The sequence below is a fragment of the Aulostomus chinensis genome, chromosome 13 (assembly GCF_037954235.1).
Source record: "Aulostomus chinensis isolate RoL2024-O1b breed Wild chromosome 13, RoL_Achi_v1.0, whole genome shotgun sequence".
Classification (NCBI taxonomy): domain Eukaryota; kingdom Metazoa; phylum Chordata; class Actinopteri; order Syngnathiformes; family Aulostomidae; genus Aulostomus; species Aulostomus chinensis.
This window is the reverse complement of record NC_141332.1, coordinates 7,231,456-7,258,082: the sequence shown is the minus strand read 5'-3', so window position 1 is coordinate 7,258,082 and position 26,627 is coordinate 7,231,456. Positions and strand designations below refer to the sequence as shown.

General features: G+C 47.9%; 2 protein-coding genes across 2 annotated transcripts in view; both read left to right on the top strand.

The window, feature by feature from the left end:
• psd2 (pleckstrin and Sec7 domain containing 2) overlaps window positions 1-26,627 on the top strand; it is a 49,072-nt gene that overhangs the window by 19,375 nt on the left and 3,070 nt on the right. Inside the window, exons 3-13 of the mRNA XM_086222911.1 lie at window positions 13,422-13,619; window positions 14,149-14,229; window positions 15,346-15,458; window positions 22,374-22,432; window positions 23,870-23,959; window positions 24,050-24,093; window positions 24,349-24,539; window positions 24,680-24,750; window positions 25,061-25,218; window positions 25,660-25,804; window positions 26,369-26,512. Of these exons, the coding sequence (XP_086079037.1) occupies window positions 13,422-13,619; window positions 14,149-14,229; window positions 15,346-15,458; window positions 22,374-22,432; window positions 23,870-23,959; window positions 24,050-24,093; window positions 24,349-24,539; window positions 24,680-24,750; window positions 25,061-25,218; window positions 25,660-25,804; window positions 26,369-26,512 (1,294 nt within the window). The remainder of the gene's footprint in view (window positions 1-13,421; window positions 13,620-14,148; window positions 14,230-15,345; window positions 15,459-22,373; window positions 22,433-23,869; window positions 23,960-24,049; window positions 24,094-24,348; window positions 24,540-24,679; window positions 24,751-25,060; window positions 25,219-25,659; window positions 25,805-26,368; window positions 26,513-26,627) is intronic.
• Window positions 20,949-22,187, top strand: LOC147250715 (uncharacterized). Its single transcript, XM_086222918.1, has 3 exons — window positions 20,949-20,998; window positions 21,113-21,372; window positions 21,403-22,187. Exons 1-3 carry the CDS (start codon window positions 20,949-20,951, stop codon window positions 22,185-22,187), a joined length of 1,095 nt encoding a protein of 364 aa, XP_086079044.1.

Genomic DNA, 26,627 nt, shown 5'->3' with positions numbered 1-26,627 from the left:
CCAAAAAGTTTCAAAAATAGTCAGAAATAAAGGAAGATCATTGCACTCAGTTACTCAAAGTAGGCCACAACCTTGTCGCTCCAAATGTTTGGCCATGTCGGAATTATCTTGCAAATTAACATTTTATAGTCCATCAACTCAAAAATCTTCAATGAAACTTGTTTCTTAATTATTCCAAGATTATTGTCCAATGAAAATCATCCAAAGCTTCGGGTTAGAAAGCACATCCCTCCAAGTGTTGCATTGTTAAATGCGCCCCACATTAAGCTGACATTTCCTGTTGTCTCCAAATGTGCATGATTCCAAATTTGTCTTCCACGAAGAAGCTCGTCATTGATGATCTGTAGTGGTAAAACAGTCTGAGTTGCTCCTTCAACTCCTGATTTCCAATCTCCTGTTAGTTTTCCCACAGGTGGTGAAAGCAGATTCAGGGTCTGACTCACAGTTGAGTCAAAAGATATCCACCAGAGAGTTTGATGAAGATGTAGCTGGTAATTGATTGTAACAAAGAATAAACACAAAAATAAAAATGAAGTTGTTCTTAAAGTCTTTAAACAGTGTCAACAATCGGCAAGACCAGTTTTTCATGCAGGATTGGCCGCAGGCCCCAAGAGCAGCAGGCCTCTCAGCAGCAGCAGGCGGAGCTTTCCAGAGCAGCGCCTCTACCGGTTGACTGAGTCCTACGCTGCGTCCGAATTGCCAAGTAGGTCAGATCGTAGGTCTCAGAGCAGGTTGTAGGCTGTCCGAAACCAAAACTGCTGCACGTAGCAACCTACTTCGCAACCTAAATTCCAGCCTAAACACGCCCACATTGTAGGTCGGTTCAGGTGCATCCTACGGAGCAACCTATGGCCCACAATGCACCACGGACTTCTTCTTCGTCCCCTAAAAACTTGTGGACGCGCAAGCCAAGTTTGCTCCACCAACAGTCTCCCATTCTTATGCAGCACTAACATTTATAGTCGTTGTTGATGACTAAACTTTACAGGTGCGTTAATGTGCTTAATAATAGAGAATGAGTGAAAGGTGCTCAGAGTGGAATGCAGTGTGACAGTCAGGCCAGAAGGTGGGGCTTTCGTTGGTGCTGTCTACCTAATTGCGGTATCTGTGCTCTGCCAGCAGAGGTCGTGCTTCACCACCAATCTTCTAGGGTGTCCAAATGGTGCCACCGTGTTTAGGTTGTAGGAGTAGGCTGTAGCGGTAGGTCGTAACAGGAGGATGTAGGTTGCTACTTGGCAATTCGGACGCAGCCCTACTGAGGTCAATGATGGTATCGCGGGTCTGCCCTCTCCCTGTCAGGTGCCAAAGGTCACCAATTTATAGGTAGAGCCATCACCACCTATAGAGGGCGCACACACTCAAAAAGTCAATGTAAAAAGCAGCATAAGTGAGATGATGAAAATATCAAAACGTAAATGTGGCTCCTACACACACATACATACGCACATATATACATATACACACACACACACTTTTTGAATAAAACCCTCAGCATGCGTCCGTAGCGCTGCAGATTATCCTCTCCTGGCTCTCAGTGAAGCACCAATATGGACACACAAACAAACAAAGATATGGATACGTGTGTGCACAAATTTTGCAACGCAAACAGTGCCCATTCAAATTCTCCCTTTCACCGTCTCCCCACAGGCACACACAGTAACTTAATCATTTCAGAGCTGACAGATTTATCCATGTCTATTTATAGCCTGACTCTACATTTTATGGCACGTCCCACAGTCTCACTGTGGCAATAAAGGTTTGGTTTAACTGGGCTGCTCTCACCTCAGGTCTCCTTCTTCCCAAGTGTCTGAGCAGCTGATCACTTTTCCCTGATGGATTAGTTGGTTGATTTCAAGTCGTGGTTATTTTTCTTGCTGCTAGTTGGTTGGGTTAGCAAATACTAAGGTGGATCCACATCTTTTTTTGTTGGAATATCATTACTTTTCTAAAAGAGAAGCAAAAGTTGAAGAACTGGTGGCATACAGGCCAACCCAGAGAATGTGCGCTTTAGAAAACCATCCCCCAGTAAACAGGGACTTCCTGTTGACCAGTATAGATCTGTTGTTCCACACTAACAGACAAAGAGATGCAGATTTTTGCTGTTGATTTTTTTCTAAATTAAAGAAATAAGAGGAGTTTTTCTCTCCTGATTCGACCTCACAAAAGCGCCCTGTGCCTTGTTGAGGTGAAGGTGACCGCATTTAGTTTGGAATTCCAGTGTTGACTTCCGTCTTCATAGCTTAACTCAGTGTTGCTGCAGCACCTGTGGGTTTCTTTCAACAACTGAGTTCCATTTCCTTATTTTTTTGGTCAAGTTTCTTACTGAATTTAATACTTATTCCCTAATTTTAAAGTTTATAAATTTCCATTTGTTAATATGACCTGAGATTGTGTCATCATTTTTAATTTCAGTAATTGCTCCTGTAATTTGGTTACAATAGTCCTTGTTCTGTAACAGTTTTGCATCCAGGATGATGTATGGTTGTAGTCCAACAGGAAGTGGTCATGTCAGGGATAAGGTGTTTTTGTAGTCCAACAGGTGTTGTTGGATGGATGAGGGAAGGAGGGATGGACAGAAGGATGGATCGATGATGAATGGAGTAACAAATGGATATATAGATTATGGATGGACAGTGTGATGATGAATGGATGGAGCAATGGATTGGAAATGGAGGGATGGATAATTTAACATGGATGGAGGGCGGAGGGATGATGAATGGAGAGGTGGTTCGATGGCAGATGGATGGAGTAACAGATGGATAGATGGATGATGGATGGACAGGTGGATGATGGATAGCTGATTGAGGGATGGATAAAGGGATGATAGAGAGGGGGATGGAGGGAAGGAGGTATGGATAAATGGATGGATGGACAGATGGAGGAATGATAGATAGACAGATTGATGCAGGGATGGAGGGATAGATGATCATTGGAGGGATGATGGAGCAATGGATGGATGATGGTGATGGATAGATGAGTGGATGGATGGATGGATAGTTTAACAGATGGATGATGGATGGAGAGGTGATTCGATGGATAGTTTAACAGATAGATAATGTAAGGGTGATAGATGGACAGATGGATGATGGATGGACAGGTGTATAGATGGATGATGGAGGGATGAACAGATTGAGGGATAGATGATGGGCTGATGGATGGAGGGCTGGATAGATGGATGTATGATGATGATGGATGGATGATGCAAGGAAGGATGGATGGGGGATAGATGGGTGGAGAGATGGATCGAGGAAGAGATGGACGGATGGATGGATGGTGGACAGGTGGAGGTATGATAGATGAATGATGGAGGGATAGATGATGGATGGGCATGTGGATGGAAGGATGGATGGTTGATGGCTGGAGGGATGGATAGAGGGATGAAGGCTGGATGGAGAGACAGATGTTTGTCAGTCCTACATCCAACAGAAGGCTGTTGCTCAGGTTGAATATTTTCAACTTGCATGTCGACGTGAATACAAAGAATTAGCATCACATCATTCGTGCTGCCTGGCAAGCAGACACATGAATTTGCGTCTATTTGGCTCCCTCCTTAGACTTTACATGTAATCTTCACATGTGAAAAATTTACATTGCGTTTGGTGAGAACACTCCTTCAGACTTCTGACCACCTCCTCTATTTTTGCACCTAACAAGAACGAGGAAGGAGGCAAGGCAATTTTATTTGTAGGGCCCGTTTTCACAACCAGTTTGTCTCAAAGGGCTTCACATGGCGGGAGGGTTCTCCTGGGTGGGATCTGCAGGGATGCCAGCGTTGTTCTGCAGTTGTCACAGGGAGGCCGTCATCACCAGGAGACCTCAGAGCTTTAGTAGAGCGCACTCCCACATGGGTGAAGGTCTCGGTCATCCTTCATGAAGCCTCTCTGCAGTCTGTGGCAACATTACTGCTTCACCTGACTCTCTACCAAGTTCCTGAACGTAGCGTTGAGGCTGCGACTGGAACCAGCCTATGAGTGAGTGATCAGCTGGTCAGTGCTGGGCGCCTGATGTCACCACGACCAGCACTGCATTAACTTTGTTTACGGATGGGCCAAAGGACATGCAACAGGTCAAACTGATGCTTTAGAGTGCCCCCTGCTGGACCACAATGAAACTATTTCAAAATTGTCTCATTAACTCATCAATAATTTAAATTAAAATGTTAAACTTTGAAGGAGTTTCTTCCAGATGTTTTCATCTTTGACAGCCACTTCCAGTCTGCCCTTTGGGAACTTCAGTGGGAATAAGTAACTTTATCATGTTGTTACCTGCTAAAACAGTTCCCCCATTTCCTGTTTGGTTGGCCAATGTTTCAGCAGCCAGCTGTGAGCCTGGGGGTGAGCGTGACCACAGCTCTGTGTAATTACCGCCGCTACCACAAGATGGGGACAGAGGTGCTGCACTGCAGCTTTAATGACGAGTGGGCATGCAGTCAAAATGCCTCGTAGCGCGGACAAACATGGCTCCTCTCCCCGGGTTACAGCTCAGAATGCGGTGTGTTCTCTGGGTTTGCGCCTGAGCTGCTTGTGATCCTGGAAGCACAATGAAGCAACAGGATGGAAAGCAGCCTGGTGGACTTTAAGAACCCCAATCCGGGAGGTCCCTCTTATACCGAGCCCTGGAGGAAGTCGCGCTGGCTCGGACACACAGAGGCATTGTACGGCCGCCGCCAGGAGGAAGAGTCAGTTCATCCGCTCCGCCCCGACATCCTCTCCTCCGCCGCGCCGCGCACTTAGTCGAGTAACTTCAAGGAAAAAAGGCCAAAGATAGTCGCTGCCGGGACCAGCTGCCAACATGGCGGAGTGAACGGCTGTGTGTGTGTGTGTGTATGTGTGTGTGTGTGTGTGTGTGAGCTGGTACATGACGGAGCTGTGTGCGAGATGTGAGGTCTGCTGCTGGATGATGAGGCGGACGGACCGACGCGCGCCTCTAACCGCTTGTTCCCGGATCAGAGACGATGTGGAAGGAAGAATATGACGTTCACTTCGAGTTTCTGTTGCAGCTCCTGTGAGTTTGAATCTTTCCGTGATAGTGCTGTGTCTGACTGACGGGGACAGGGGCTGTTGCTGCGTGGCAACGTGGAAATAGTGAGACAACTGAAGAGTTTCTTCTCTGCTAGTACCAATGTAGTATTTGTATTACGACAGGGGCTATGATCTCCCTCTCATGAGTCAGACGCTTTAGATAATGTACAGTAACACTGCTGTATAACCATGCAAGGTCGATGCAGCTCCATTATTTTAGAGTAAATATCATTGGATTTGAAATGTACTTCGGAATCAGAGGCGCCCCCCCCCCCCCCCCCATCCCAGCGGGGTCAGCGACAGTTTGTACTTCAGCACTTCAAAGTCCTAATACCTCTGCTTTTCTACGTGTAAAGGTCCTCTTCTCAAGATTGTACCTAAGTTTGCAAGTAACATCTAGATATGTCAAATTAAAAATATTAAATATAGAGGTTTTCAGCTGACAGCTATACGAGTACACAGATGTTAGAGTATAGTTACTGCTGCTCATGTAGCAGCTGGAGTTTACTGTACTTCCATGAGCGATGAGAAGCCTGCTAACTGATGGTGATCCCACAATAACCTTTAATTAATTGCTTGATTGGTCAGTAATGTTTTGTCTAACCAACAGGCAAAAGCTCCAGATCCTGAAAAATACATTGAAATACACTTAAACGACATTTCGAAGTACATATGTACCAATAGCACCTCTCAAATATCATTCATTTTTCCTTCTGAGATGCAGTGGTAGTGGCGAGTGTTCACGGCTCCCCAAAGTCAGGATAGGAACAGCAACAGGGTTCCTTCAGGTTCCACATCTGCAAGCCTCAACAGACAGACACACACACACACACACACACACACACTCCTACAAACACATGCATGCACACACCCACACCTACACACACGCACGCACACACACGCACACACACACACACATTCACACCCACGCCACTCATGCAGACACACCTTGTGGGTGTGGGCCCAGGCAGTGCACAATCAAAGAGATTAGCATATGAGTCAGTGGCATGCCTCATCATGCTTCCCTGCACTCTTCACACACACAGACACACACACACACACAAGCAGACACAGACACGCACACAGAGTCACTGTCACAGTGATTGCATATGTGTGGCCTGCGGGAACAGAATTTGCCATTATAGAGACAAATCATTCACTGTGTGTTACTTGGCCAACAGAAGAACACGACTCTCCAGAGAGATCTGCTGCCCCTGTTGCCCTCAGTCCACCTCAGTGCACCTCCATGCTCTGGTTCTGCTCCTCCAGATGTTGGGAACTGCATTGGTGGAGCATCATTGTTGCCCCCAATTGATTTACATGTGTGGAGGCTCTCCAGGTGCTCCAGTGAGTCAAAAACAAAGACATGTAGTCTGCAAACTAGAAATGCAGCTGAGAACATGCACGAGTCCTGGGTTTATCGGGGGGGGGGGGTCCTGGCTCCATGGCTGTTGCTGCTCAGGAAGCCTCCTAATCACATCCTAAACCACTGGTCTCACCCCCACCGGCCCCTGAGGATGATATCATCTGGCTTAATATGCTCCTGGGACGCTGAGCAGTGGCTCCTTGCAGCATTTCCTGGAGAAGGGTGGTCCAAGGTTGGGGGGATGGCGAGGAGTCAGTGACCTTCATACTCCCTTGTGGGGCTGAAGGGGTGTGGTCAGCGGAATGTCGTTTGTGCGGTTGTCTGCAGCTTTATCTTTCATGTCAGGCGGATCTGATAGCAGTTCTTGATTCCTGCGTGACTGTGATAGGCAGCCTCTACTTGGCTTCTGCTGTCTCCATGGTAACCAGCATGTCCCTCACGAGGACGGTGCATAATGTATTGAGTTTGAGAGGGTAATGCACACTGATCAGATTATGCAAAAGAGTATCTGAATCATCTGGTGAGAATGTTGATGTGCTGCAGAGGAAATGAGGAAATGCCACTGAGAATGGAGAAATGGGCCGAGACAGTAAACAGGAGAGCCAAGCGAGTCATGTCTGTTCCTGGTTAGGGAGGGTTGGGACGAGTGCGTCAGAAAGAGGAAGAGGCCAAGAAGACAGCCATCGCTCACTGAGTTACCTCAACCAGCTGTCCAAGGCTGAGTATGCAAAGACAAAAAGAACTAGATGACCTGAGCCTCTGTTGAATTGATATCTCTGTTATGAAGTTTAGGGCTTCAACAGACAGTTACAGTGGAACTTTGCAACTCAGCATGAATGAAATTATCCAAGACTGAAACATCTCTTGCATGAAAAAATAAGAAAGCTAATGAACCAAAGGAGGTACACAACCATGAAGGAGAAGTTTGAAAGACAAAGTAATAAATATGTGAGAAATAAACAAAAAATGTAAAGGATTCACGATCAAGTTCCCTCAGATGGTCATAACTGTAATTAATACATTGCCTGGTTTTGTCCTGGCAAGTCAAGTCAGGTTTATTAGTGTGGCGCCAAACCTCAACCAAAGTTCTGTCCTGACTCTGTCCAAGTAGAGCAGGTCCAGCACCTCCCTCCTTCAATGAACCTCCACCCAACAATTCTCCATCAGCAAGCACATCCTGCAACAGCAGCCACCAGAACCTTCCTTTACCAGCAGGAAGGTGGAGCAGATCCAGGATCAGTGGGGACGGAGAGAGAGCAGGAGAGCAGGACAGAGACAAAGACAGAGAATGGAGGAAGACAGAGAGACAGAAGGAAAGAGAAGGACAGAGATAAAGAGGGAGAGAAAGGAGGAGAGACTGATGGACAGAGACAAAGACAGATAATGGAGGAAGACATTTATGCAGAAGGAAAGAGAGGGACAGAGATAAAGAGAGAGAGAAAGGAGGAGAGACTGATGGACAGACAGGGACGTGAGCAGGTGGAGCTACGGGTGGCAGGTGGAGCCTCTTCAGGTCTGGAGCCTCCTCCAGCAGCACCAGGATCTGGGATGAGGGGAGAAGAAGAGGAGTTAGTGACACGTATGAGAACAGGAGGAGGAGAGAGAAGCCCAGTGCATCATGGGAGATCCCAGCAGTCTGAGCCTACAGCAGCAGATCTAAGGGCCAGCCTAAGCAGTCCTGACTATAAGCCTGATCAACAATGAGGTCTGAAGTCTGCTCTTAAACTTAGAGAGGGGGTCTGGGTCCTGGACTGAAACTGGGAGACGGTTCCACAGGAGGGGAGCCTGATAGCTGAAGGCTCTGGCTCCATTCTACTGTTAGAACTCTAGGAACCAGCAGGAACCCTGCATCCTGGGAGTGAAGGGTTCTAGCTGGATCATAGGGGACTAGGAGCTCTGTCAGGGATGAAGGAGCCTGATTGTTGAGGACTTTGATGGTAGAAGAAGAATTTTAAATTCTGTTCTGAATTTGACAGGGAGCCATGCAGAGAAGCAGTCCAGGAGAGACCTGGTCTCTGCTACCAGTTCTAGTCAACATGGGCAGCAGCGTTCTGGACCAGCTGGAGAATCTTTAGGGACCTGTTAGTCCAGCCTGGTAGCTGCACTGAGATCTAATCAGACCAGCACAGAGACCAGTCCCTCATCTGGTACCAGTAGGAGGTCACTGGTACCTTTGACTAGTTCTGTTTCTGTGCTAGGATGAACCTGGACCCTGACTGAATCCTCCAATCAGCTGTTGCTGTGGAGAAGTCACAGAGCTGTTTAGCAACTGCTTTCTCCAGAACCTTGGAGAGAAAAGGAAGATGTGATGTTGGTCTGTAGTTGGTAGAACTTCTGGATCCAGGCTTGTTTTTTGAGGAGGGTTTAATTCCTGCTACTTTAAAGGACTGAGGGACGGAACCAGATACCAGCGCCACATTGATCATATCTAAGAGGGAGGGGCTAACGAGGGGAGAAAGTCTTGGAGCAGCTTAGTTGGGATGGGGTCTAGGAGACAGGTGGAGGTTTAGAGGAGGACATTATTGAACTGAGCTCATGAAGGCTGATGGGAGAAAAACTATCCAAGTGTGTGTCTGGTCCTCCAGCTGCCTCTAAGGTTCTGGGTTCTAGGTGCCATGTTGTCAGCTGATGGCAGCAGGAGAAGAAGTTTCTCTCTAATCAGGAGAATTTTGTCATTAAAGAAGTCCATGAACTCTTTGCTGCCCAGGGAAACAGGACTACTTGGTTCAGTAGAGCTGTGGCTCTCTGTCAGTCTGGCTCCAGGATTGAAGAGGAACCTGGGTTGTTCTTGGTTCCTCTATTAGTTCTGAGTAGTCGGCTGCTCTGGTTCTACCAAGGGCTTTCTTCTAGGTTCTAAGGCCATCTTGCCAGACTACATGTGACTCCTCCAGTTTGGAGCAGCGCCATCTTCTCTCCAGTTTCTGGTTTCTTGTTGAAGCTGTCAGGTTCCAGAACCGTACCAAGGTGCTTGTTTCCTTGGATTCATAGTTTTCTGTTTTAGTGGGCCAGTAGAGTCCAGAGTTGTTGCTGAGGTGCCTGCTGCTCTATGGATAAAATGATCAGTTTGGGAGGGACTAAGGTGGACAACAGCGCCCTCTGTTACAGTGGGACATGACACTGAATTTAGCACCAATGGAACCACTTCCTTAAATCCAGGTGTGGCCTGATCAGACAAACATCTGGAAACTACAGTTTTCCTAAGTGGAGTGTCGCTGATTAGTACAAATTCCAAAGTGATTGGAGGAAGACAGAGAGACAGAAGGAAAGAGAAGGACAGAGATAAAGAGGGAGAGAAAGGAGGAGAGACTGATGGACAGAGACAAAGACAATGGAGGAAGACAGAGAGACAGAAGGAAAGAGAGGGGCAGAGATAAAGAGGGAGAGAAAGGAGGAGAGACTGATGGACAGAGACAAAGACAGAGAATGGAGGAAGACAGAGAGACAGAAGGAAAGAGAGGGACAGAGATAAAGAGAGAGAGAAAGGAGGAGAGACTGACAGACAGAGACGAATACAGAGAATGGAGGAAGACAGAGAGACAGAAGGAAAGAGAGGGACAGAGAGAAAGAGAGAGAGAAAGGAGGAGAGACTGATGGACAGACGGGGACGTGAGCAGGTGGAGCTACGGGTGGCAGCTGGAGCCTCTTCAGGTCTGGAGCCTCCTCCAGCAGCACCAGGATCTGGGATGAGGGGAGAAGAAGAGGAGTTAGTAACACGTCTGAGGACAGGAGGAGGAGAGAGAAGCCCAGTGCATCATGGGAGATCCCAGCAGTCTAAGCCTATAGCAGCAGATCTAAGGGCCAGCCTAAGCAGTCCTGACTATAAGCCTGATCAACAAGGAGGTCTAAAGTCTGCTCTTAAACCTAGAGAGGGGGTCTGGGTCCTGGACTGAAACTAGGAGACGGTTCCACAGGAGGGGAGCCTGATAGCTGAAGGCTCTGGCTCCATTCTACTGTTAGAACTCTAGGAACCAGCAGGAACCCTGCATCCTGGGAGTGAAGGGTTCTAGCTGGATCATAGGGGACTAGGAGCTCTGTCAGGGATGAAGGAGCCTGATTGTTGAGGACTTTGATGGTAGAAGAAGAATTTTAAATTCTGTTCTGAATCTGACAGGGAGCCATGCAGAGAAACAGTCCAGGAGAGACCTGGTCTCTGCTACCAGTTCTAGTCAACATGGGCAGCAGCGTTCTGGACCAGCTGGAGAGTCTTTAGGGACCTGTTAGTCCAGCCTGGTAGGAGGGAGGTGCAGTAATGCAAGTCAGCTAATCAACCTTTCTCCAGTCACTCTTCAAGCTTTCATGCTTCCAAGTTTGAAGAGTTGAGGAAACTTTTCTTGATTCTTCAACCAGCAACACTGCAGCGACCATGTCTGCTTAAGCAACAGTGATGCAGTCAGGAGGCTCCAAACAACATTTTCATTTAAACAACTGGAGAACAGAGCTGAACTCTAATTCTGAAAGTGACACCACAGGTCAGTCAATGAATTCATCATTCCTGCTTTTAAGTATTTTTGTCTCCTGGGCGCCCACTTAGAGACCCGGGAGCCATTTGTCAAAAACCTGACAGAGTTTGCCAAAACAAGAGTGGAAACTGGAAGACAGCCACTGAGCAGGAAACAGACAAATTACAGAGCAAAGTGCACAAGTAGCATCTGGAATATCATCATCAATAAATTATTAAAGTAAGAAAGACCAGCTGAGTGAGGAGCCGCAGCATGACTCCACCCTTGAGCTGCCTTCAAGAAGGATGTGTCTGTCGGGACAAAGGAGTGCCTGTATCTGTTACGTTCAACAGGTGGGGCTCCGTGTGGGAGGGGCAGGAGAGACAGAGGGTGGCAGTAGCCTTCCTGTCTCCCAGTGTATGGAACAAGTCTGGCAGTGCTGACCTCCCAGACGCTTGTTGCCATGCTGAGGTGGTGTCTGGACCTGATGCGACTGTTTCCAGACCAGCAGAGAAGAGGAACGGCCAGGAGGGATTCAGTGTAAAATAAGATCCTAAGGAACAGCAAGTACTCCTGCTAGCCTTTGTAGCTCAAAGCTTCATGGAGGCAGTGAGATTTAGTCGTTCCACTATGGTCCTGAGACGCTTCAGTGGAGGTTTTGGAGTCCGCTGCCTGCTGGTTGTTAGGGGCTGATGACTGGTACAGAGTCATCAGCAACCTTTAAAATGAGCCTGTTTCCGTTGGTGTATAGAGGAGGGTTAAAAATGTCTATATACCGATATTTTATCAATATACATTTGTAGGAAAGATTATCGATGAATAAATTCCAGTATTGATCTTTTAAAATGCATTAGATTTTACCCGTTTATTTTTTTGTTTTTGTTTGCCCCTTTAGTCTCGCGTGGTTTAGTGCGTAGTGCAACGTTACTGCAGTCAGATTATCAGATCTCGCGAGATCCAGGCCATGTGCCTCCGATCAGAGAACAACAAGATGGCGGAAGCGCAACTTTAGTATCCGGCAAATTTAAGAGCCGATGTCTGGCAGCACTTCGGCTTTAAGAAGCGAGAAAACTGCGCCCAACTTGACAAAAATAATGCTGTCATGATGCCAAATGTGCAAAGTAGAAGTTAAGTACAACGGAAATACTACTAATCTCTGGAGCCATGTGACGAGGCATCACCCAGAGTACACTCAGCAACCAGGAAACTACAAGTCACTGCAACAACCCTCGCTGGAGAAAGAATTTGGAACCAAGTTTCCATCCACGCCTCCACGTGCAGAGAACATCACTTCGGCTCTGGCAATTTTGATCTGCAAGGATCTCAGACCATCCTGAGTGGTAGAAAATGTAGGCTTCAGACCCCTCGTCCAGACACTGGAGCCACGCTATGTGCTACCGACACGGAAACAACTGAGTCAAGTCCCAATCTCAAAGATGTTCAGAGATGTTAAAAACAACATCGCAACTGCACTGAAATCAGCAGAGAGCGTTGCCATCGCTTGTGACAGCTGGACAAGCAGAGCTACGATTCCTACTTGACCATCACCTCTCAGTACACTGACAGTCACTGGTCCCTCATGTCCCACGTTGACAAACGCGGGCGATTGAAGCTCGCCACACCGCGAGTCATCCTGCTGAGCTGCTGACGGTTTGTGGAAGTCTAAGTTGCCCTTTTGTTTTGAATGACGGTCTTATATTTAAATAAAAAGTGCATGATGTTGTATAACTATTGTTTAATGGTCAGTTCTCAGTGTAAATATTAATATTTAATGATGCAGCAGGGTAGAGGGTTACTTTTACGATTGAATTTACAGCATGAGTCCTTTGAGAAGCTCTTCCATTACCAAAGCAAAATTGGTATGGTAACTAAAATATCCTATCGTATATTGGATCGAATCGTATCGGAAATCGTATCGACTTGGGACCTAGTGTATCGGAATCGTATGGTATCGGGAGGTCAGTGGTGATACCCAGCTCTATTTGTGTATGAGTGTTTAAAAAGTCTGCAAATGGCAGCTTGGCATGGTTTTTGGTTGCAGCTGAAGTGTTCCAGCAGATGTTCAATCTCAATACGAGTAACTTTTTAAGAAGGTTGTCGAAGGACTCATCACAAGGCAAGTGGGAGATGTAGAACCATCAGAGCCCTGGAGGATTTAGCCACTCCCAACACCTCGGTACCTGCTGGTGGTGCGTGACAGTGGGAGCATATGCTGAAAACTGGTGCTAACTGTTGAGCTCAGGAGGAGATCAGAGGACTACGTTTGCTGTTCCTAGTACAAATATCAAAGGAATCAGTCCAGAACAGGATCGTCAGTTTTTTCAGATTTCACATTTCATAAACCAGGAGTGTCAAACCTGAGATGAGACCTTCGGAGCTCCTGTGCCAACTTGTTGTAGGAGAAAACCCCCTCAACAATAGCCTCAGCACCGCCACCGGATCGGATCGGATTAAAGAGAGTGCTTAAGTTGAACTGAGTCAGAACCATCAGGTGTGTGTGTGTGTGTGTGTGTGTGTGTGTGTGTGTGTGTGTGTGTGTGTGTGTGTGTGTGTGTGTGTGTGTGTGTGTGTGTGTGTGTGCATGCTCCTCCCCAGCGATGCTGACCTCACAGACGTGCTGTCGGACTCAGACGAGTGTGATCTGGGCAGCCTGGAGCGTTTGGACCCAGGCAGCATTGATACGCTAGCCAACGGCTGCCGGGCCAACAACGAGGCCGCCAAGAGGCTGGCCAAGCGCCTCTATCACCTGGAGGGCTTCAAACGCTGTGATGTGGCCAGACACCTGGGCAAGAAGTGAGCTGTCACACATAGTGGCTGTCACTCATACACACATCCTTGTACTTATATCTTTGTGAAGACTTTCATTGACATAATACATTCCCTAGCCGCCCCCCCCCCTTAACCCTAAGCATCTCAACTGACTGTTTGACCCTAACCTTGACCCTAAACCTAACCAGAACCTGATTCTAACCTTGACCCTAAAACCAAGTCTTGACCTTCAAACGGCCCTGTGAAGATGTGAGGACCGGCTAAAATGTCCTCACTCTGTTGGTTAAACAGTCCTCTAGTCCTCACTCTGTAGCAAGTACAAGAACACACACACACACACACACATATACACACACACACACACTCACTCACTCAAACAACTGAGGGTGTACTCCTTTATATCAGTACTACTCTGAGGGGGTACTCCTTTATATCAGCACTACTCTGAGGGGGTACTCCTTTATATCAGCACTACTCTGAGGGGGTACTCCTTTATACCAGTACTACACTGAGGGGGAACTCATTTATTAATCCCTGCTCTGTGTGTCTGCAGTAATGACTTCAGCCAGCTGGTGGCATCAGAGTATCTGAGCTTCTTTGATTTCTCTGGCCTCTCATTGGACCGGGCCCTGAGGTATGCTGCTGGCTGTGTGTGTGTGTGTGTGTGTGTGTGTGTGTGTGTGTGTGTGTGTGTGTGTGTGTGTGTGTGTGTGAGGCTGTTCGTGTGACAGATTGTGTGTCCTTGGACTGTGTCTGTCCGTTTTTGTGAGTTTGTGAGTGAGAGAGATCGTGATTGTGAGTCTGTGTGAATGTGACTTTTACGTATTTGTGTATGTGTATGTGTGTGTGTGTGTGTGTGTGTGTGTGTCCTTCACCAGGCATTAGCTTTGTGCTAATCAAGCTGTTGGGTTGAGGAGCTTTAGCTGTTGTAGCTGACAGTTGCACAGCTCATCACTGACACATTGCTGACATGTAGCTGGCACGTAGCTGACATGTAGCTGGCACGTAGCTGACATGTAGCTGGCACGTAGCTGACATGTAGCTGGCACGTAGCTGACATGTAGCTGGCACGTAGCTGACATGTAGCTGTCTCCAAGTGTCACCATCAGCCCCACGTATTCTGCTAAAAGATGACAAGTGCGCTTCAAGCAGTTGATGTCAACAATTATCTTTGTGAAGTTACTTACATGTAGTCTTTGGACTTCATTCATTCAAGTTAAACTTTCATCACAATCCAAATCAGCGCGTTAATAAAGGGTTACTGTCTCATGTGACCACAAGCCAACATTCAACCAGCTGCTTCCTCAGCTTGGTTTTGAAACAGTGACAAACAGATTTAACTCAAGACATGTTGATGAATAACCAGTTGCTTCCACGGCCGTGACATCAGTTGACCAAAACCCCCAAAATACTCCAAATAATTTATTTTCACGAAATTTTTTTTTAATAAAATTGCATTTTCCCCACATTTGAAGGTAGATTAGTGGATACTCCTCTTGGTTGTTTGAAAACAGACTCAAACTGTGACTGAAATGGAAAATTAGATTTTCTGTTAGTAGGCAAGGTGATTAACAGAATAATTGATGAATTTGCTTCCTTTGAAAAGTATGAAAGGATCCAGTCAGTGATTCACACAAATCGTTTTGCCAGCTAAGTTGAATTCCTCCACGACGTCGTTTGCTGCCAGCACTGATGAATGCGCACGTATTTGACCTCCACTTGACCTTTTGGTGTCACTTACGTATGACAGGAACTTTTTAAAAGCCTTTCCACTGATGGGGGAGACCCAGGAGAGAGAGAGGGTCCTGGTGCATTTCTCCAGACGCTTCTGCCACTGCAATCCCCAGACACCCTCCTCAGAAGGTCAGAGCCATGACGATGATGCTGCTCAACATGGTAATGAGCAACAATGCATGAAACACGTCATCTCTTCGTGTGTTCTCATTTCTGCTGTTAATTAACCAGACAGTCATGACAAGGGATGGGGACTACCCTCAACCCAAAGACCAAGGAGGTCCTGGTTCCCACTATAGAGACATGCAGGTGTAATGGGAGGGGGGTGAAGTCTACACTGGTAGGGAGACCTGGTAATGATGGGAGAGGGGTGTGGACTACACCATTAGGGGGAGCAGGTGTGCTTGGGCCACACAGAGACAGAGAAACGTTCACCATCAGACAGGTCACGAATGTAGCTTTGCTTGTCTCAAACAAACCATCCATCAATCCATCTATCAGTCCATCCATCTGTCAGTCCATCCATCTCAGTCCATCTATCAATCCATCCATCTATCAATCCATCTATCAGACCATCCATCGATCAATCCATCTATCAGTCCATCCATCTATCAATCCATGTATCAGTCCATCCATCTATCAGTCCATCTATCAGTCCATCCATCTATCAATCCATCTATCAGACCATCCATCATCCATTCATCCACCCACCCATCTATCCATCCATCAGTCCATCCATGCATCCATCTATCAGTCAATCCATCCATCCATGCATCCATCTATCAGTCAGTCCATCCATCCATGCATCCATTTATCAGTCCATCTATCAGTCCATCCATCTATCAGTCCATGTATCTATCAATCCATCTATCAGTCCATCCGTTTATCACTCCATCCATCCATGCATCCATCCATCAATCCATCTATCAGTCCATCCATCTATCAGTCCATCTATCAGTCCATCCATCTATCAGTCCATCTATCAGTCCATCCATCCATGCATCCATCTATCAGTCCATCCATCTATCAGTCCATCTATCAGTCCATCCATGCATCAGTCCATCCATCTATCAGGCCATCTATCAGTCCATCCATCTATCACTCCATCCATACATGCATCCATTTATCACTCCATCCATCCATCAGTCCATCTATCAGTCCATCCATCTATCAGTCCATCCATGCATCAATCCATGTATCAGTCCATCCATCCACGCATCCATCCATCAATCCATCTATCAGTCCATCCATCCATGCATCCATCTATAAGTCCATCCATCTATCAGTCCATCGATCAGTCCATCCATGCATCAATCCATCTATCAGTCCATCCATACATGCATCCATGTATCAGTCCATCCATCCACCTACCTATCCATCCATCCATCCACCCACCCATCTATCAATCCATCTATCAGTCCATCCATCCATCCATCCACCCATCCATCCATCCACCCACCCATCTATCAATCCATCTGTCCATCATCCATGCATCCATCTATCAGTCCATCCCTCCATCCATGCGTCCATCTATCAGTCAATCCATCCATCCATGCATCCATCTATCAGTTCATTCATCCATCTATCAGTCCATCCGTCCATGCATCCATCTATCAGTCCATCCATCTATCAGTCCATCCATCCATCCATGCGTCCATCTATCAGTCAATCCATCCATCCATGCATCCATCTATCAGTTCATTCATCCATCTATCAATCCATCTATCAGTTCATCCATCCATCCATGCATCCATCTATCAGTTCATTCATCCATCTATCAGTCCATCCGTCCATGCATCCATCTATCAGTCCATCCGTCCATGCATCCATCTATCAGTCCATCCATCTATCAGTCCATCTATCAGTCCATCCATCCATGCATCCATCTATCAGTCCATCCATCTATCAGTCCATCTATCAGTCCATCCATGCATCAGTCCATCCATCTATCAGGCCATCTATCAGTCCATCCATCTATCACTCCATCCATACATGCATCCATTTATCACTCCATCCATCCATCAGTCCATCTATCAGTCCATCCATCTATCAGTCCATCCATGCATCAATCCATGTATCAGTCCATCCATCCACGCATCCATCCATCAATCCATCTATCAGTCCATCCATCCATCAATCCATCTATAAGTCCATCCATCTATCAGTCCATCGATCAGTCCATCCATGCATCAATCCATCTATCAGTCCATCCATACATGCATCCATGTATCAGTCCATCCATCCACCTACCTATCCATCCATCCATCCACCCACCCATCTATCAATCCATCTATCAGTCCATCCATCCATCCATCCACCCACCCATCCATCCATCCACCCACCCATCTATCAATCCATCTGTCCATCATCCATGCATCCATCTATCAGTCCATCCCTCCATCCATGCGTCCATCTATCAGTCAATCCATCCATCCATGCATCCATCTATCAGTTCATTCATCCATCTATCAGTCCATCCGTCCATGCATCCATCTATCAGTCCATCCATCTATCAGTCCATCCATCCATCCATGCGTCCATCTATCAGTCAATCCATCCATCCATGCATCCATCTATCAGTTCATTCATCCATCTATCAATCCATCAATCAGTTCATCCATCCATCCATGCATCCATCTATCAGTTCATTCATCCATCTATCAGTCCATCCGTCCATGCATCCATCTATCAGTCCATCCGTCCATGCATCTATCAGTCCATCCATCCATCCATGCGTCCATCTATCAGTCAATCCATCCATCCATCCATCCATGCGTCCATCTATCAGTCAATCCATCCATCCATGCATCCATCTATCAGTTCATTCATCCATCTATCAATCCATCTATCAGTTCATCCATCCATGCATCCATCCATCAATCCATCTATCAGTCCATCCATCCATGCATCCATCTATCTGTCCATCCATCTATCAGTCCATCTATCAGTCCATCCATCCATCTATCAGTCCATCCATCTATCCATCCATCAGTCCATCCGTTTATCACTCCATCCATCCATCCACCCATCCATCAGTCCATCCGTTTATCACTCCATCCATCCATGCATCATCCATCAATCCATCTATCAGTCTATCCATCTATCAATCCATCTAGCAGTCCATCTATCTATCAGTCCATCTATCAGTCAATCCATCTATCAATCCATCTAGCAGTCCATCCATCCATCCATCTATCACTCCATCCATCCATGCATCTATCAGTCCATCTATCTATCTATCAATCCATCCATCCATCAATCCATCTGTCAGTCCATCCATCCATGCCTCCATCTATCACTCCATCAATCCATGTATCAGTCCATCCATCCATCCATCCACCCACCCATCTATCCCTCCATCCATCCATCCATCCATCCATCCACCCATCTATCCATCCATCCATCCATCCATCCCTCCATGTTCTCCCTCTTCTCCTGTTGAGGGTGGTGGGGGTGGAGCCTATCCCAGCAGCCTTCACCCTGGACAGGTCACCAGTCCATGGCAGGGCCAACACATAGAGACAGACAGACAACCATTGGCTCTCCCAGCCACGCCTACGGTCAATTTAGAGTCTGGATTAACCTGGTCCCCTCTTGATGTCTTTGGACTGTGGAGGAAGCTGGAGTACCAGAGAGAACCCAGCAGGAACAGGGAGAACATGGAGACTCACACAGAAAGACCCCGTGCTGCAGCCGGGGCTCCACCCACAACCTTCTTGCTGGGGGGCCACAGTGAGGACCACTGCGCCACCCTGCTGCCCTCTATTATTTCATAATTTCTATAATTAAGTTAAGTAGTAAAAGTACTCCCAGTGTTGTTAAATGGTAAAATGGTAAATGGACTCAATTTTATTGAGCGCTTTTCTACCTTAGCGGCACTCAAAGCGCTTTATAGTATCATCTCATTCACCCGTTCACACACACACTGATGGTGGAGCTGCCATGCAAGGCGCCAACCTACTCATCAGGAGCAATTATGGGTTCAGTATCTTGCTCAAGGACACTTCGACATGGTCACCGGGGTCGAGGATCGAACCAGCGACCCTTCGGTTGCTAGACGGCCACTCTACCCCTGAGCCATGCCGCCTTAAGTATTAACAGTGGGGCAAAAAAGTGTTCCGTCGGCCACCAACTGTTCAAGTTCTGCCTCTTAAAAAGATGGGAGGCCTGTAACTTCCATCATCGGAACACCTCAACTAGGAGAGACAGAATGGGGGGGGGGAATCCAGGAAACCACACTGTAGGATTTTTAAAGAATAATTTTACATATTATGGTGGAAATTAAGTATTTGGTCAATAACAAAGTTCATCTCAGTACTTTATGTCCCCTTCGTTGGCAATGACGGAGGTCAGACATTTTCTCCAAGTCTTCACCCCCTGTGTTTTGGCCCGTTCCTCCATGCAGATCTCCTCTAGAGCAGGGATGTTGTGGGGCTGTCGTTGGGCAACACGGACTTTCACCTCTTCCAAAGATTTTCTATGGGGTTGAGATCTGGAGACTGGCTGGGCCACTCCTGGACCTCTAAGTGCTTCTTTGGAAGCCACTCCTTTGTTGCCAGGCGGTGTGTTTGGGATCATCGTCATGCTGGAAGAACCAGCCACGTTTCATCTCCACTGCCTTGCTGATGGAAGGAGGTTTCACTCAAATCTCAGGATCCATGGCCCCATTCATTCTGTCCTTTACACGGATCAGTCGTCTTGGTCACCCCCCCCCCCCCCCTTCATGCTCCACAGTAGCTGTGGTGTTCTCTGGATGCAACTCAGCATTCTCTCTCCTCCAAACACGACAAGTTGAGTTTTTACCAGAAAGTTCTTTTTAGGTTTCATCTGACACCACATGACCTTCTCCCAGTCCTCTTCTGGATCCTCCAGATGCTCTCTAGTAAACTTCAGACGGGCCTGGACCTGTACTGGCTTCAGCAGGGGTTGTCAGGCCCTGCAGGGTTTGAGTCCCTGGCGGTGTCGTGTGTTACTGAGGGTAGCCTTGGTTTCTTTGGTCCCAGCTCTCTGCAGGTCCTTCACTAGGTCCCCCATGTGGTTCTGGGATTTCTGCTCCCCGTTCTTGTGATCATTTTGACCCCGCGGGGTGAGATCTTGCGTGGAGCCCCAGATGGAGGGAGGTCATCAGTGGTCTTGTATGGCCTCCATGTTCCAATAATTGCTCCCACCGTTGGTTTCTTCACACCAAGCTGCTGACCTGCTGCTGATTCAGGCTTCCCAGCCCGGTGCAGGTCTACAAGTTGGTTTCTGTGTCCTTTGACAACTCTTTGGTCTTGGTCATAGTGGAGTTTGGAGTGGGACTGTTGGAGGTTGTGGACAGGTGTCTTTTATACTGATAACGAGTTCTAACAGGTGCCATTAATACAGGTAACGAGTGGAAGACAGAGGATTGTTTGTGGGAGACCAGATACTTATTTTAACCAGGAATCCCCCCCCCCCCATTCTGTCTCTCCTAGTTGAAGTGTTCCTACAATGAGAACTACAGGCTACAGACTACTACTACTACTACAGACTACTACTACTACAGACTACTGCTACCTCCCATCTTTTTAGTGTGAGAACTTCAACAGTTGGTGGCCGACTGGATACTTTTACCCCACTGTACTCCTGTCTACCATGATGGTGGAGTCACACTGCACTGCAGCAGAGGCCGCCCAAGAGCCAGTGAAGTCCACCTCCATCACCACTCAGCTCCACCTCTGATCACCTCCACTCAGGTCTACTCACCTCCACCTCCACTCACCTCCATTCACCTCTACTCAGGTCTGCTCACATCCACTCAGATCTACTCACCTCCACCTCCACACACCTCCACTCAGGTCTACTCACCTCCACTCAGGTCTACTCACCTCCACCTCCACTCACCTCCACTCAGGTCTACTCAGGTCTACTCACCTCCACTCAGGTCTACTCACCTCCTCCTCCACTCACCTCCACTCAGGTCTACTCAAGTCTACTCACATCCACTCAGGTCTACTCACCTCCACCTCCACTCACCTCTACTCAGGTCTACTCACCTCCACCTCCACTCACCTCCACTCAGGTCTACTCAGGTCTACTCACCTCCACTCAGGTCTACTCACCTCCACCTCCACTCAACTCCACTCAGGTTTACTCAGGTCTACTCACCTCCACCTCCACTCACCTCCACTCACCTCCACTCAGGTCCACTCACCTCCACCTCCACATACCTCCACTCACCTCCACTCAGGTCAACTCACCTCCACCTCCACTCACCTCCACTCAGGTCTACTCAGTTCTACTCACCTCCACGCAGGTCTACTCACCTCCACCTCCACTCACCTCCACTCACCTCCACCTCCACACTTCCACTCACATCCACTCAGGTCCACTCACCTCCACCTCCACATACCTCCACTCACCTCCACTCAGGTCTACTCACATCCACTCAGGTCAACTCAACTCCACCTCCACTCACCTCTACTCAGGTCCACTCACCTCCACTCAGGTCTACTCACCGCCACCTCCACTCACCTCCAATCAGGTCTACACACCTCCACCTCCACTTACCTCCACCTCCACTCAGGTAGACTCACCTCCACTCAGGTCTACTCAGGTCTACTCACCTCCATCTCCACTCACCTCCACTCACCTCCACTCACTTCCACTCACCTCCACTCAGGTCTACTAACCTCTACTCAGGTCTACTCACCTCCACTCAGGTCTACTCACATCCACTCAGGTCTACTCACCTCTACTCAGGTCCGCTCAGGTCTTCTCACCTCCACCTCCACTCACCTCCACTCAGGTCTACTCACCTCCACCTCCACTCACCTCCACTCAGGTCCCACAGCCACCAGAATTTATAATGTAGAATATAGAAAATGGTGGCCATAGTGGGAGTGGTTCACCAGGATCTGTAGACGACTCAATAATCTCAGTTTTCAACTCAGATCATTTGGACTTTGAAAAAATTGTGTTTCTTTGTGTGTGCGTGTGTGTGTGTGTGTGTGTGTGTGTGTGTGTGTGTGTGTGTGTGTTGAATATGACATTAATGTGACCTCTGCCTTGTGTGTTCTGCAGATGGTGCCCACACGTTAACCTGCGCCCTGATGCTGCTCAACACAGATCTGCATGGTCACGTATGTACTGTGTCCTCGCCCCCCCTATGTTCCATGTTACCATGAGAGTACTATTAACACGCACCTCAGCTGGAACGTCTGGATGCTTGTTGAATCTTTGTCCCCTGCCTCCTCTCTCCCTCCCTCTCTACCTCCCTCTCTTTCTGCTTCTCCCTCCCACCATCCCTGTCTTTTTCTCTCCCTCCATCACTCTACCTTCCTTAATCTCTCCCTCCATCTCTCTACCTCCCTCTCTCTATCTCTCCCTCCCTCTCTCCCTACCTTTCTACCTCTCTCTGTCTCTACCTCCCTCTCTATCTCTCCCTCCCTCTCTGTCTCTCCCTCCATCTCTCTGTCTGTCTGTCTCTCTCTCTTTCACTCCTCAGTTGCCTGTGCTCGGCCTACTTTCTGACCTCCTTCTGTCTCTCCTCTCCTTTCGTGGTCTCATCTGTTCCCTGATAAACCGCATCAAGGTTCTACACTTGTTCTCCTGCTCTTGTTCCCCAGCTCAACCCTGTTAGTCAGATTCACCTCCTTAACTAACATCCATTCTCTCTTCTCACCCCTTCTTCCCCCTTCTGACCCCTGGTGTCCTGGCCTCTCTATGCCCTGCAGGTGGTGAGTACCCCTCCAGTACTCAGCTAACAACATGGTTGAAATCATTCACAGGAATGTCCTATTGCTTAACTATCATCTACTTAAGAGAAGAATTCTGCTTCAAGTAGGATTCAATATTGATTTCAACAATTTTCCTTTTCTTTGTGGTGTTGCTTCCTTTTCCTTCTTTTAAATATGAAGCATGGAAGTGAGGAGATGGTTAATTCTGTGATGAGCACAGAAATGAGCAGGAAATGGAAAACAAAACTTATGGTGACCTGTGCTACCTCTTATCTGGAGTGTTTGTGTGTATACTCCAATGTAAACGTGCCCTGCAATGAGGAAAGTGGGCTTCACCAGTTTTGGTCCCTCGTCCGAGGTTAAATGGCCATAGATGGTACTGATGGAATGCAGAACTCCTGCAGCATATCGTTGCCACCTAGTGGGCTTTTACACTACTGCATTCAGCTGGAGAGAGCAGAAAGGAACCTACACAGATGGAGTCCCAGTTCCAGGAACATTGACATATTTGACCCATTTAGCATTTAATCCTGTTTGGTTTCATAGGCAGAAGGTTTGTGCACAGGAGCAGAGGAGGAGTTTACATCTCTCCACGTTTGTTTACATCTAAACAAACGTGGTGTCCAGGCAACCCTCTGTCCCCTCCTGCAAATGGTCAGACTAGACCACTTCAGAGTGGTGGCCTGTATGATGCAAATACTGCTTTCACAAGCGACACCACACCAGTGCATGTACCACTTGGCAGGTTTATTTTAACAAAATAGATGACCTGCCAGACATTCTAGAAAGTCTAGGTGACATCTCCCTGTGTTTGCGTCCTGCTTTGTTCTCCCTCTTCAGAACATTGGGAAGAAGATGTCCTGCCAGCAGTTTATCAGTAATCTGGACGGCCTCAACAATGGCAAAGACTTCCCCAAAGAGCTGCTGAAGGTACAGCTGCTGTGACACCAGTAACCATATGAAACAGCTAGAATACAAGATCTTCTTCACCATGTGTGTGTCACTGCTTCACCCACACAGGTCTTGTATAACTCAATCAAGAACGAGAAGCTGGAATGGGCAGTGTGAGTATGGGTACAAGAGCTGCTGCTGCTGCTGCTGCTGCTGCTGCTGCTGCTGCTGCTGCTGCTGGAGCTGCTGGAGCTGCTGGAGCTGCTGCTGCTGGAGCTGCTGGAGCTGCTGCTGCTGGAGCTGCTGCTGCTGCTGCTGGAGCTGCTGCTGCTTCTGCTGCTGCTGCTTCTGCTGGAGCTGCTGCTGTGTAGTCATCCCCTCAGTAGGCTGAGCTTTCTCTGAATGGGTGTTTAAATGTGTGTGTACAGTGAGGAGGAGGAGCTGAGGAAGAGTCTGTCAGAGCTCGTGGAGGAGCAGTGTGAGGGTGGGAGTAAACGCGTTGCCAGGGTAACAGACAGCAGTAACCCTTTCATCGCCATCCCCATCCTCCTCAATGCTGTCACCTACAAACACGGGGTACTAACACGCAAGAGCCACGCTGACATGGATGGGAAACGCAGTGAGTGCACCAGCAAACATCTCTCTCCCTCTCTCTCCCTCTTTCTCTCTCTGTCTATCTCTCTCTCTCTCTCTGTCTCTCTCACACAGACACATTTTTAAATGAAGTTTCTGGATAAATAGACTTTTACTTTCTTTAAGCCCCGCGTGGTCGACGTGGATGGAAGAAGTTCTACGCGGTTCTGAAGGGGATGATCTTGTATCTCCAGAAGGTACCGCTTCTTGCCTGTTGCCATAGAAACACAACATCCAGTAGGGTTGTCACTGCAGCAGTGGATGCTGCTAGCTGCTCTGCTGTGTGTGTGTGGGGGGAGTGCTGTTGTCTCCCTCTGCTGGAAGGAAGGCTACACTGGGAACAGTGAATGTCTAAACACAGATGACAATTTTCTCAATGTAATGTTTTAACTTGACGTAGCAAGTACTGATACTTCCATCAGGATTTTATGGTTTAAGCTTTTCGGTATCGTTTGGATGGAGACGCAGCTCCAAGTGTTGGCCTCAGCTCTCGTTGTCCCCCCTCAGGATGAGTACAAGCCCGATGCTGACATTTCAGAAGTGGATCTGAAGAACGCCGTTCGTGTCCACCACGCTTTAGCCACTCGTGCCACTGATTACAGCAAGAGAGCCAACGTACTGAAGTTGAAAACCTCCGACTGGAGGGTCTTCCTGCTGCAGGCCCCGTGAGTCGACCCTGCTCATCTTTCATTGTTCCGATACTCTAGTTGTCCTCAGAGAGGATGAACATTTCCCTCCTACAGCGCCTTTTACACAAAGGCACAGCAGTTTGGGCCTTTAGTCAGGGAGTAAGAGCCAGGACAGAATATGCAGGTGTGATTTTGAAGCTGTTTCTCTTCTGCTTGTCTCTGGAAACAAAACATATGAAGTACTTCTATATTGTAGTGTTTTGTTTCCTCAACAAGGTTCACACATTAAATACATGAGCAAATCATTTGGATGTTGCATCAACAGGATACATCCATCGAGCTGCAGAACCCAAAGATAATCCCCCCCCCTCCCTCTCTCCCTCCCTCCATCGCTTTCTCCCCTCACTTCTCTTCTTCCCTTTATGCCTCTCTCTCTCCCTTCTCTCCTTCCCTCCCCCCTCTCCCTCCCTCCCTCAGGAGTGAGGAGGAGATGATGTCATGGATCTTCCGGATCAACCTGGTAGCTGCCCTCTTTTCTGCTCCAGCCTTCCCCGCTGCCATCGGCTCCATGAAGAAATTTTGTCGGCCCATCCTGCCGTCCTCATCCACCAGGCTGGACCAGGTACACACACACACACACACACACACACACACACACACTCACACACAGAGCAGGAATGATTTTCTTCCTTTGATTGAAAATGTGGTCCTAACTGTGGCCCCCCATCAAGAAGGTTGTGGGTGGAGCCCCGGCTGCAGCACGGGGTCTTTCTGGGTGAGTCTCCATGTTCTCCCTGTTCCTGCTGGGTTCTCTCTGGTACTCCAGCTTCCTCCACAGTCCAAAGACATCAAGAGGGGACCAGGTTAATCCAGACTCTAAATTGACCGTAGGCGTGGCTGGGAGAGCCAATGGTTGTCTGTCTCTATGTGTTGGCCCTGCCATGGACTGGTGACCTGTCCAGGGGGAAGGCTGCTGGGATAGGCTCCACCCCCACCACCCTGAACAGGAGAAGAGGGAGAACATGGAGGGATGATGGATGATGGAGGGATGGATGATGGATGGATAAACCTAGAAGCACTGGACAAATTTAATGGTACATTTTCTATTTGTGTACTCTGGCATCTGATTGGTTGTTTGTTGTTGGTCTTGTGTTTGTGGTGGGGGGGGGGGCTGCAACTGGTGTAGACGGAACAGCTGCTGAGTCACGAGAGCAAACTGAAGCAGATGAGCCTGGAGCTGGAGGACCACCGGAAGAGCCCCCCTGCATCTGACCCCAAGAGCCGTGAGTGGGAAGAGTATCGGCTCAAAGAGCACTACCTCACATATGAGGTACAGTGTGTTTGTGTACCCATGTTGTACATATAGTGCTGAGATCTTTGTATTCATTGATTAAGTGATCAGTCAGGCCTGGGTGTCCTCCTCATCCTCGTCCTCACCCTCCCTT

Excerpts from the sequence above, each read along its gene's own strand:
- LOC147250715 (XM_086222918.1), top strand. The coding sequence starts at position 20,949 with ATGGTGGAGTCACACTGCACTGCAGCAGAGGCCGCCCAAGAGCCAGTG. Across the intron at positions 20,999-21,112 it reads GCCGCCCAAGAGCCAGTGAA|ATCTACTCACCTCCACCTCC; the intron begins GTCCACCTCCAT and ends ACATCCACTCAG. Across the intron at positions 21,373-21,402 it reads CTCCACTCACCTCCACTCAG|GTCTACTCACCTCCACCTCC; the intron begins GTCTACTCAGGT and ends ACCTCCACTCAG.